At 36.6% G+C, this 12,788-nt stretch overlaps 1 protein-coding gene across 2 annotated transcripts in view; it reads left to right on the top strand.

Moving 5' to 3' along the window:
• The window catches only part of B3GNTL1 (UDP-GlcNAc:betaGal beta-1,3-N-acetylglucosaminyltransferase like 1), a 148,333-nt gene that overhangs the window by 115,235 nt on the left and 20,310 nt on the right, over positions 1 to 12,788 (top strand). For both annotated transcript variants that reach the window (XM_032212032.1, XM_032212033.1), the window contains 2 exons: positions 2,371 to 2,495; positions 12,604 to 12,739. In XM_032212032.1, the coding sequence (XP_032067923.1) occupies positions 2,371 to 2,495; positions 12,604 to 12,739 (261 nt within the window). The remainder of the gene's footprint in view (positions 1 to 2,370; positions 2,496 to 12,603; positions 12,740 to 12,788) is intronic.

Below are 12,788 nucleotides of genomic sequence, written 5' to 3'. Positions count from 1 at the left end.
GTCACAACACAGTACTATGAAAATGGCACCCCAAAATATTCAATTCCTGTATAAGAATTACATATACTCAGAATAATATCTGAATATTAGATCTCACAGAGAATCATGCAGCTGAATCATGAAGAAGGGATATTACCAAAGCATCCATGGTAAAATACTTGCAAGGTAATAAGCTTAGAAAACCCTTGAATGATAAAAAGCTGGACAATATAGTTAGTCCTGATCTGTACAAAATCTTCCAAATTAAGCTGCTTCTTTGTGTTTAATTTAGATTGTGTCAATGTTTGCTTCTGTCTTTGCTTCTTGGAAAATATGAACACTAAGATAAAGGTGGAACTGAGCTTTTAATTTAGTTTAGTTTATGTTAAATTAGTTTAATTTAGGTTAGATTAGTTAATACTACAGATCCTTTAAATAGTTACACAAAAAGCTTCGGAATGCAAAAAAGGGTTAGAATTTAGTTTCATAAATTACAAAATTTTCAAGAGATGTTGTTAAGGTATGTCAGTTTCCTGATGGAAGGTTCTTTTAAATAATTATGATCATTTTTACATGTTTCCTTATTTGGGCATCTATCAATCTATTTATTTATTTATTTTTATTTATTAGTTTTGTATGCCGCCCACTCTCGGAAGACTCAGGGCGGCTTACAATAAAAAGGGAAGGGGAATATAAAAATAAAAACAACAGTTTAAAATTGCAACAACATTCATAACTTAGAATGGGGCTGGATAATTCAACAGCCCCAGGCCTGCCAAAACAGCCAGGTCTTAGTCGCTTTGCGGAAGGCCGGAAGGGTAGTAAGGGTCCGGATCTCAACGGGGAGATCGTTCCAGAGGGCCGGAGCAGCTACAGAGAAGGCCCTCCCCCGGGGAGTCACCAGCCGACATTGACCGGCAGATGGAATCCGGAGGAGGCCTAACCTGTGCGATCTAATAGGTCTGTGGGAGGTAATTGGCAGGAGGCGGTCTCTCAGGTAGCCAGGTCCAATGCCATGTAGGGCTTTAAAAGTAACAACTAGCACTTTGAAGCGTGTTCGGAGACCAATGGGAAGCCAGTGCAGCTCGCGGAGGATAGGTGAAACGTGGGTGTACCTAGGTGCACCCACAATCGCTCACGCGGCTGCATTCTGGACTAACTGAAGTCTTCAAACACTCTTTAAGGGCAGCCCCATGTAGAGCGCGTTACAGTAATCCAGTCTTGAGGTGATGAGGGCGTGAGTGACCATCCGAAGGGCCTCCCGGTCGCAATTGGTGCACCAGGCGAACCTGGGCAAAGGCCCCCCTGGTCACAGCCGACAAGTGATGTTCTAAAGTCAGCTGTGGATCCAGGAGGACTCCCAAATTGCGAGCCCTCTCTGAGGGGCGTATAATTTCACCCCCCCAGGCTAAGAGATGGAATAGCTGGACCATCCTTGGGAGGGAGCATCAATAGCCACTCAGTTTTGTCGGGATTGAGTGCAAGCTTGTTCGTTCCCATCCAGACCCTGACAGCCTCCAGGCACTGGCACATCACTTCTACCGCTTCACTGAGTTGGCACGGGGCAGACAGATACAATTGTGTATCGTCCGCATATTGATGGTTTTTAATCCCGTGCCGGCGTATGATCTCACCCAGCGGCTTCATGTAGATGTTAAATAGGAGGAGGGACAGGACCGAACCCTGCGGCACCCCATAATTGAGGGGCCTAGGGGTCGGCCTCTGCCCTCCGACCAACACTGACTGTGACCTGTCCGAGAGGTAGGAGAAGAACCACCACAGAATGATGCCTCCCACTCTCACCTCCTGCAACTGTCGCAGAAGGATACCATGGTCGATGGTATCGAAGGCCGCTGAGAGGTCAAGGAGCACTAGGATAGAGGAGTGACCCCTATCCCTGGCTCACCAGAGATCATCGATCAGCGCAACCAAAGCAGTTTCCGTGCTGTAACCAGGCCCAGGCCTGGAACCGGACTGAAAGGAATCCAGATAATCGGTTTCATCCAAGGACCGCCGGAGTTGAAAGGCCACCACTTTCTCAACAACCTCAATTTTTTTTTATTCTTGTCAAGATTGCGTGGCATGGTATTTTTGCCAAAGCAGCACTTCCTCATAGTTCCTCTCAATTTCATAATGCACAGCTATATTATGTTCTTTAAAGATGTGGGGGAGGGGTATTTTTACTCTCGAAAATCAAACAGAAATCAAATGTTTTTTCAAATATTTCCAGTAGTATAAAGTTTTTGCATTGTCTTTACTACATATTAGCTGTAGAAGATATTTCTGAATATCCATTAAATAAATTTATTCATAGGTTCTAATACATTATATTAGACTTACATTACTATAGATAGTTTACTGTATCAAGTTCTTTTGATTTGTCTGTTGCAGGGGACCCCAGAGGATCTGCTTTTCTTTTATGAACATCTTCGAAAAGGTGGAGAGGTGTTTCGAGTTGATGATTGCCTCCTCCTGTATCGTTACCATGCACAGGCAGCCACTAACACAGTTTTAGAGTAAGTCATGTTTTGTATCAAATGTCTTGGAGTATTAGATAAGAGTTTATAGGTTTATCTCCTAACAATAGAGGCATTTCTTTGGATAATTTGCTTGCAAACTTACAATATTTTTTTAAACTTGTAAGTTGCCTGATGCTCAACAACTGTGGTCTCAAATTATTTTTGGGGATATGTTAGTTGAATTTTTACAACACATAACTTTTAACCCGAAAATTAGTTATTATGATCCAATCCTATAAACATTTCACCTGACTGGTTTCTAGCTTTAATCATTTTGGCTGTCTGTTTTATAAGTATTGGGAAACACCCAGCAGGCAGGGAGGAGGAATCAAGCAGTGAGTTAGCCTTGAATCATTGACCTCACCTAATCTCCATGAAACTGATTCTATTAGCTCCCAAGGGAAGACAAGCAGTCCAGGGAGATTCCTACATTATAGACAGAGTACAATAAAGTAGTTAGCTTGAACTCTCATGTGTGGATCCATTCTTTTTCATCTGACAGTGATCCATGTGATTCCAGACTAGAACTGTAGAATTGGCTAACTCACCACGAGACAACTTGCCACAGACAAGTCACAGTGGAACAACTCAATGCGAGATAATTGTACGTTAGATATTACTATATATTAATAATATTAAGATGACCATCCGCCTCTTCCTTCTTTCTTAGTTTTATTAAAATCATTGGGATTTTATTATTATATTAATTTATTATTATATTAATATTAATATTACTAATAATATTAGGAGAGGAATGGGTCTAGAGTACAGTTATCTTGCATTGAGTTGTCCCTTAGTGAGTTGGCAGTGGCAAGTTGGTCATGGTAAGTTGTCCTAGACCTTTAGAACTGATTTTAAGATCTTTTTCTATTATATCAGGTAGACTCAATATCACGGGATATTGAGCTTTAAATCAATTGCACAACTTACTGGTATTTGTTCACAGAAGTTCAGAGATCATGCAGAGTTCTTTACAGAGATTGAAGCCTTAAAAGCCCATCTTTTTAGAGTTTATGGAGATTCTAAAAGTAATGTTCCAAATTTGATAAAAAATGGAGACATACTTTAAATGTTTCTGTCATTTGCTGAGATTCTTAATAAAAGGTTTTCTCCATCACACACTTGCATTTTGACAGAAAAATATGAGCCCATAAAGTTTTAGCCAGTGTTAAGTATAGGCTCATTAAATGTGAGCAATTTTATAATGAAAAATCCTTTTTGTACATAGAAACTATTGCATCAGTTGCATAGTAAATGTCTGTAAAAGTATTCAGTATATATAATTTGTTTCGTTTCAAAAGTTATGAGCAACACACTTGATATGAATTTTGCACATAAAAAAAGGAAAAAAATGAATTTTTGCCCAATACCTGTTGTCGAGTATCAGTGATTTTTTTGTGGTTCTTTGTATCCATATGTTATTTACTGAGATAAGTTTGTAAAATGTAACAAACAATGTACTAGAAAGAGTTTGATCACCACTAGAAAGGAATATAGAGAGTGGAAAGCAAAAATTTGACTTCCTATTACTACTTAAATGGCATCATATTGTTCAGTATGTGATATGATTGTTAGAATTTTTGCATCCTTTTCTAATGATATTTCAAGTATTTGGAAGACAGTTTATTTTTCTGTGGGAAAAATGTTTTATTGGAAATGGATTTGTTATGAATTAACAGCAAGCTGTTAAGTCCATTTTACAAGACTGTATGGCACAGACCCCTGGATTACAGCATACTTGCAGAATGAGAAAATGGCACAAAGCAATTTCAGATGGGTTCTGTACACACACAAATACGAAGCTTCCATTTATCTCTTCCTTTCTCCCCCTCTTTCCCTTATTCCCTCCCTTGCTTTTTGGTTCTGAAATGAATAACATATTTCAATTTTAAAATATTTTTCCCAATGTAATGCAAACAAATTGAGCATTGATTATTTTGTAATTAATAATACAATTCTTGAAACATTCAGGTCCAATTGCATAAGATGACAATTGCATATATTTCAGCGATGGAGCCCATGATCTGAAAAGGGATACTAGCATGGCAGTACTTAAGTCATGCCTTTTAGTACAATCTTTATTCTGTCTGAGAAACTTTTATTTTTCCCTTCTACTGTGTTTGGGGGAAAGTTATGCAAGTCTGTGTATAAAGGCTTCTAAAAGCCATACTGTAATTCAGATTGTTCCTCTTCCAGGGTTCCTAAAATGAAAAGGGCCAAGACAGATCTGTGCAGAGACTTTTAGGTCTCTCGGGTTTTCCTCAGCTTCAATTATCTCTACATGTTCTGTTATTCATTGATAACAATAAAAAAGACTTGAAACGTAAAACCAAATGATTATGTGCTCTTTTGACCACTTTGTTGACTGATGTCTATTTAATGCTGTTGTATTTTCATTGAGTATTTCCATTGAGTCATGGATTTCAAGATAAAATTATTCTTTGTACTGATCAGGGGCCTATTTATTTTATTAATTTGCTAGATTTGTGTTCTACCTTTTCTCAGGAGTTAGTAGCAACATATAGCATTCTCGTCCCCACACAACAAGCCTGTGAGGAAAAGACCAATACTAATCTACAAGATCAGGGAGCTCATCTAGAGATCTAATTATACAGAGGATTAATCCCATTGAATGTTAGATGCCTAATTGACCCAAGAATCATACATCTAGCTTTCAGACACTTAAAAAAAAACATAAAAGGCTATCTCCACAGAAGTGGAAGGATTGACAGGTCTACAAAGTTGTACATTAGCAAACATGGGGTAAGAAGTCGGAATGCTGAACAGAATTATAATTGAGCTGCTGTTTTGAGCCCCCCAAAAAACATCTGGTAGAGATTAGAGATTATAACATTAATTCTTCCTTGTGATTGACTGGTTATTTTTGATATCTCACTGATAATGTTTTGTTCCACCATTGAGAGATAGAATTTCAGGGTATCACCTGGATTTTCTCTGTCTGACCTGAACAAATATCGTTTCAAGAATGCATTGAAATCCACAGCCTTCTCTCTCTTATAGTCAAGATTCATAATACTTGGAAGGGTGAAAATTAGAATCATTACTAGGTTTTCCTTAAAAGAATAAATCCTTTGAAAAACGCTGGTCAAAAAGGCTGGACAAAGTCACTGGCTGTTTGCTCTTATAAAGTTTGCCCCTTTTTTAGAATTATTGGTTTGCTTGAAAGCAAGGAGGGCATCTCCCTTTTAATCATTTTTACCTCCAAAATGTTTAAAGCAATTCTTGCTCAATTGATTTATTTAGAATGTTTGCATAAAATATGAGAAGAGATTATTTGTTGTATTTTAAGAGAAGTGATAATTTACTTAAATCGTTTATACTTGTGATGAAGAATTCATTTCTTTATATTCTTTTTATTCTTTGCTATATTCTTATTTTTTTTTCCTTTCCAATTTCCTTTCTATTGTTTTCTTTTCTGCACTTTCTTTTCTCTTTTTCATTTTTTTAGTTTGTATTTCATTTTTTTATTGTAACTTTTAATAATCTTTTTTATAAAGAACAATGTGGAGCTTTATTGCACTGCACTCAGTTTATTTGAGTTATATCCTTTTATATCTATAGGCAAGCAATTTTCCCTAGGAATCCTTACATATGCCTGAAGCAACTTGTACAGGAATTTTCAGATTTCATAATAGGTGTGGTGCTGAAGTGCTCTGCCTTTATGTCTCTGAGGGCAGATTCACATAGCTAATGTTCAACTAATTTCTTTTCTTGATAGTACTCAGTTGAAATCATTTACCTCCAGCAGTGACACCTGTGCAAATATTCTAAATAAAGTTAAAACTGATTTGGCTAATTTAGGTAATATTTCAAATTTGAAAGAAAAATATAATACTTGAAATCAACCATTTGGAATATACTATTTCAGATTGAAATGTAGGTATATATCTGAAATCATAGTTAAACAATCTGTCATTTAGTACATGTATCTTCAGAAATTAATCTCTATGACGATTACAAAAGAATATAGATTGTTTGAAGAAAGATGTGCCATCTTAAATTTTCAGTATAGATAGCAATCAGCCTAAGTTATCAGCGTTCTAATCATACTTTGTCAGAGCCGACATGCCCTACAGACAGAAACTATTTATTTAATTTACTAATCTAATAGTATTTATCTAATTTTGCAATTCCCATTGCAAGAGGAAAAGAAGTTAATGTCTGATTGGCTAGTGGGGGGAGCTACGTTTTATACATTTGCAACATTTAAATATAGGAATAAATTACTGTTTTTACCCCTCTGGGAATTCCCATGATTAATTTGTTCTACAGAATAGATTACTGAATGGCAAAAAGGATATGAGAAGAAGAAAAAGCCTTACTCACATAGTCTCCTATAGTAGAGGCTTGGGGATATCCTGTTAAATGGCATGGGCTTTGTGATGACAGAATCTAAATCATCATTCATCATCTTCTTAGTGTTATTCCCGCAGGTGGAGGGTCCACTTTTTGGATCGTCAAATGCCACCTCGAGTGATCAAATGCACCATGTGGGTCATGTTTGCATTAAGAGGGAGAAGGCTGTAGCTCCATTGCGACAAAAAACGACTGGCCGTCTTATTGCCTGAGCCTGATGTTGGTTTGATTATGTTCAGCTCAGCACCACCTAATGGATGCGCAGTATCCAGCAGAATCACTAGGATGGATAGACCTCACCACCTCTGGTAGAATCTAACTGAAGTAGTATGAATATAATTAATAGAAACAACGTAATCATAAATTTTTCTGCCTGCTTACAAATATTTCAATATTGTCACTTAATAATGTTGAAAATATATTTTAACCTACCCACTAACATATTTGGACTTTGAGGGTCAGGACAGTAATGTAATTTTATTTATATAGCATTTTATTGTTTTCAGATAAATATAGTTTTTGTGTAACCCATCTTTATTATTTTTCATAAGTAACTCAGGGTGATGAATGTATCTAATATTTCTTCCTGCTCCTATTTTCCACACAAGAACAGCCTTGTGAGATGGTTATGCTGAGAAAGAGTGACTGACCCAAAGTCACTAGCTGGCTTTCATGTTCAAGACGGGACTCAGTCTCCTGATTTCTGGCCTGGTGTCTTAACCACTAGACTAAACTGGCTTTCCATTATTATCATTATAATGTATGCTACATTATATTTTATCTATATAATTTATATATACATATCTATCTGTGCATACAATATATTAGCATATAATTAATAATAATTATAGGGTCTTTTCTGAACCTTCTTTTCCATTCCTACAGCTGTGGTTATTTTAATAGTAAGTTGTTGTATGTTGAAGAATCAAAAGCCACGAATTAAAAATATACCTATAATTGTGTTTTCCACATTATATATCAATTCTGGTATTTAATAGAGGAGGAAATTGAATTTGAAACATTTGAAATTTGTTATATGTCTTCTAAATAGATTAGAGGACATAATTTTTTTTAAAAAAAACTTTCATTCTACATCTTTTTCTAGTTTTTTTAACTGGAGTGTTTGTACCTTAAGACTAGGGTGGTGCCAAATTAGAGTTTGGATTATCAATAGAGAGTTTTTATTTTATTAGTAATCTCAAGAAAAAGATTTAATTCCCTTTCTTTGCATTTCATTCCTATCTGATTTTGAGTATTTTGTTAATAAAAAGATTTGATGGGGCATATATCCTTATTTTTCCAGTTCCATTTATAAAAGGAGTGGATTTGATATTCATATTTTTTAAAATTTTGATGTGATTTCACTACAAAAAGTAAGTGTAATAAGCCAACAGAAATATAATAAAAGTGTGTTCTGATTCTTCTTGGTTTGGTTCTAATCATCAAAATTATTAAAAGAATACAAGAATTTCAGGGCCTTACAAAAATAAATCTTATCCTTTTACTACAATTTAAAGTTACTTTGCATCAGGATTATGAGCTGTGGAGCCCCAGTTTGGCATTCCAACTGGTCCTCATGACGCATTGCCGTTGCTTCTAGCTATGAAATTTGTGTGAAAATTGAAATTAACCAGTGAGAATCTTCTCTGGAGGTGGTTTATGTAACTTTTTAAGAACTGCTTTTAGTTTCATATTGTTTCAAACAGTTCCTTAATTGCTGCTTGCAAGTTGCTGCAGTTCCTTGCACCTGTGTTGGCTCTGGGCGTCTGGGAAAATGGCATTCCCTTATCCCCCAAGGCAGGAATCCCAGCTACTGGCCCTGGGAACAGCTCTCAGTGTACAAGACAACCTAGGTGAACCGGAAACCCTAAGGGGAAACCCCCAAATCATCTCTGTCTTTTGACACTCCTTAAGCAACATATTTTACCAATATTAGTAACATTAAGATGCACTCATTACAGGTTTTCACAGAACATCTGTAATTATCATGTAATTAGCCTGAAGGCTCAGTCACACACTTCTCTGCAAGAACTGAAGATCCACCCACTGTTTGTCCTTATGACACAACCTGAAGCTACGAAAATATTCCCAAGATAAAGCTTTGTGGTACAGACTTTCTGACTTAACCTTCGCAGAAAAGAGCATGTGAGGGCCAGGATGCAAATTTAGATAGATATTTTCTTGCTTACCTCATCTCATTTAGGCACCCAATTCCTTAAGGGCCAAACTTCTCTCTATGGGAACAGTGAATTTGTGTTTTCATGATAATAAGCCAACCCCTGGCAGCTCCCATCCTGATTAGGACGTGGCATAGGGAGAAGAGCCTTTTGATTAGTCTGTGCTGCTTCCTCCAGCTACTTTTTGCCTGCAGGAGTAGTGGTGCTTGGTGCAGATTGCACCTTAAAAGTATTGTTCAGGTATTCACTTGAACAGATAATAATGAGAACTACTTAGAGTTGAATTACTAGAGAGTAATTTTTAATAGGCTTGGCTAGCTGATAGTATAATATTTAGACTTGTCTCTAAAGAGAAGAGTACTACACACATTTTACTCTAGGTGAAAAGTCAAAGAATTTGATTACTTGGTCTTGTCCCAATTCCCATTTTCCCACATCAAGAAGTTTGGCAAAAGCCAAAACCTTTTCTTAAAGCAGAAATAAATTTTAAACAATGAGAAAATTTCTGTTAAGAATCAAAGAATCTTGACAAGAGTAAGTAATCTAGCTTAGACATGTCTTTGTTGCTCTTAGAGTGATAGAAATACGGTCTCTCCATTCCTTACAGATGCTTCCAGTAGAAACCATATTTCATATCCAAGACAAGTTTCAGTTTCATAATGTAGGGACATAAGAATTCTGTTTTATCCTTCCAGCATTTTGATTCTATCTGTGAGCAACCTTTGGAAGGATTCCAAACAATTATTAGAAAAATGTTCTTTTACTATTTATCCCAACTTTTTGGCATTTAACTGTCAAATATACTTTATACACTATAAATAGAGACATTTCAGGAAATAAGGGAGCTACTCTTCTTTCTCCTTTCCATAATTCTCTTCAGGTTAATTCCCTTTCTATGTATTCTATTTTTATCTTTCTTTAAATGTTACTATTAATTATTTGGAATTCTAAAACAACTTACAGTCCAAGAAGTAATTCTGTTGTCTTTTTTTCAACACATTGTTAGTATTGTCATTGCATTTAATGACTAGTTATTTGCTTAGGTCACATAGTATATATAGTCCTATCTCATACACTGTGAAATCCTGAACTAACTCTGTTCAACTCTACAGTCTTAGCGCTTTCCTAGGACAACTTAGAGATGATCTCAGCTATTTGGTTAAGGAGAATAGGATGAAAATTTGGGTAGAACACCAACCATATCTGTAAATATCTTTCTGTGATAGCCTTTGTAGCCTGGGTCTATGTGGGATGCAGTGACTCAGTGGCTAAGACACTGAGCTTGTTGATCAGAAGGTTGGCACTTTGGTGAATCCCTAGCGCTGGGTAACGGAGTGACTCCTGTTACTTGTCCCAGCTTCTGCCAATCTAGCAGTTCGAAAGCATTTAAAAATGCAAGTAGAAAAATAGGAACCACTTTTGGTGGGAGGAAAGCAGCATTCTGTACACCTTGTGTGTTTAATCATGCTGGCCATATGCCACAGAGACATCTTTGGATAGCACTGGTTCTTCGGCTTTGAAACAGAGATGAGCACCACCCACAGTTTGACACGCCTGCCCTAGACAATTTCACTTTGAAATATTGCATTTATTATGGAAATGATTGATTAAGAAAATAAACAAATTGTAATTATGATAAAGAGGTCTCTGAGATGGTATGAAATGAGCCCAAACAAAACAAGAAAGTTATTGAAAGCCAAACAGAACTGATTTTATTTTGTTGAAAGGAACTAAATGCAAAAAAAAAAAAAAATCCCACCCCCAAATTTGTTGAGGGCAGTTAAAATTGATAATCCTGACCCATTTTCTCCCTTTGCAGATGTTTCCTTGTTACAGTTCCAAAGCCATATGGATTCAACATTTCAGATAGATCTAAGCATTTGCTTATGTTATCTTATGTTTATTTATGACATAATGGAATTTTATTTTGAAAGTTCAGACATAAAAACACACTTGAATAAAAAGACATCTGCCGGTTTGTAGAATGTATTATTAAACTTAGAATTTAGCAGTAGCAGTAGCAGTAGCACCAAGGTCACAACTTTACTAATGATGCTGCATGTTGTTTTTGGCTTTTATATTGTCAGTATTTTATTTATTGTAAAGAGGTCTCTGTCCTTCTTTCAAGTGTTTGTAGCAAGAAAGGGAAATTAATTTTAATTGTCATGCAGAAGTGTATGCTGAGAATATTGATTACAAATACTGTTGCCATGCTACTGAAGTTTCAGACTGTTAAATGTGAAAAAGTATGCTGTTTTGTTTCTTGAACATTGCAAACAATTTGTCGAATATCAAAAAGTGCTAGATAGGGGAAGCCTGGTCAGCTACTTAAGTGACAATGTAATATTGGTGATGACCTGCAGCAAAATCTTATGCAATATTTTTTACATGTCTAATAGGGTTCTGTCTATTTACATTTTAGTGATAATCCTGTAAAGTGATGTAAATGTAAAACACTTAATTGATCATGCTTCTGACTATATCTTCATGTGATAAAATATAAACAAAGAAAGAAAATATTATGACAAATACATCGAGTGGAAAAAAAAAACCTACCCAATTCCCCAATTTTCAAACTTTGGGGGGGGGGGGGGCAAAGTTTAGGTTGTTCCACTTACTGCTTGAACTCTATTTTACTTGTAAAAGCAAGTAAATGCAGTATAGAAATAATATTATTAAGCACTTCTATCTGGGCAATACCTAATAGACAAAAGAATATACATACACATATATACACAAATGTATATATATATATTATGTATATATATACATAGACAACTCACACATATACAGCATGTACCCTGTTTTCCCAAAAATAAGACCTATCCAAAATAAGACCTAATATATTTTACACATGTATCTAATATAAGCCATACTCCCAAAATAAGCCCTACTTAAGCACCTGTGAAGCTGGTCGCTCACACATTCTGTCTAATTGCTCATGGTGTAACCAACATAAGGTGAGCCGAGGGCCACTGGCTTACCTCAGGGCCTCTGTAGCCAGGCCATACATGCCCCAAGAACTGCCTTGTGGCCATGGCAGCAGTATGTCACTTGACCTCTTGCTCCATTGCAGTTGGAAGCAAGCAGAAGTGGGTCGGCAGCCATGCAAGGTCCTGCTGGACAGGGCTGTTGGAGCTGATGCCACAAGGTGAGGCAGGTATTGGGGCTTGGGTGGCCTGGTTGCAGGGGCCCTGAGGTAAGCCAGTGTGTGGTGTGAGGATTAGCTCCACCCTCCTGCCTTGAAGTGGCATCACTGGGATACCACAGGGCCTCCTGGCCCTGAGCAAGCAGAAGAAGTGGGTCTCCCATATATCGGGGGGAGAGACATCACCCCAAAATAAGCCCTAGTCCTTATTTTGAAGCCCAAAAGAGGGGAAATTGGTATTTATGTTGTGTTTTATTGCAAAATTACATTTGAAACAGCATGATCTAAAATTTTCCTGAGATACATTTTAAGAATTCTAACCTGTTGTCTCTTTGAACCTTTTTGTGTCTAAATAATGTTAAATCTTGTTTTTGTTCTTGTTGTTGTTTTGTACAATTCTCAGGGAAACTATCTGGACACACCGAGTTTTGTTTCTAGAGGAGAGAATTCTTAGTAATTGGACATCCTTCACCATTTGGAATGCTGGCAAACAGGGCAGAAAACTTTTTAGAAGTTTATCTCCAGCTAATCAGAACAAAGTAAGTTTGAGCAAATATTTTACAAGTGGGCAATCACTTCAGTAAACAC

The sequence above is a fragment of the Thamnophis elegans genome, chromosome 2, assembly GCF_009769535.1.
Source record: "Thamnophis elegans isolate rThaEle1 chromosome 2, rThaEle1.pri, whole genome shotgun sequence".
In the NCBI taxonomy this organism is placed as follows: domain Eukaryota; kingdom Metazoa; phylum Chordata; class Lepidosauria; order Squamata; family Colubridae; genus Thamnophis; species Thamnophis elegans.
Note: the sequence above shows the minus strand (reverse complement) of the source record. Positions and strands in the feature narration are given on the sequence as shown.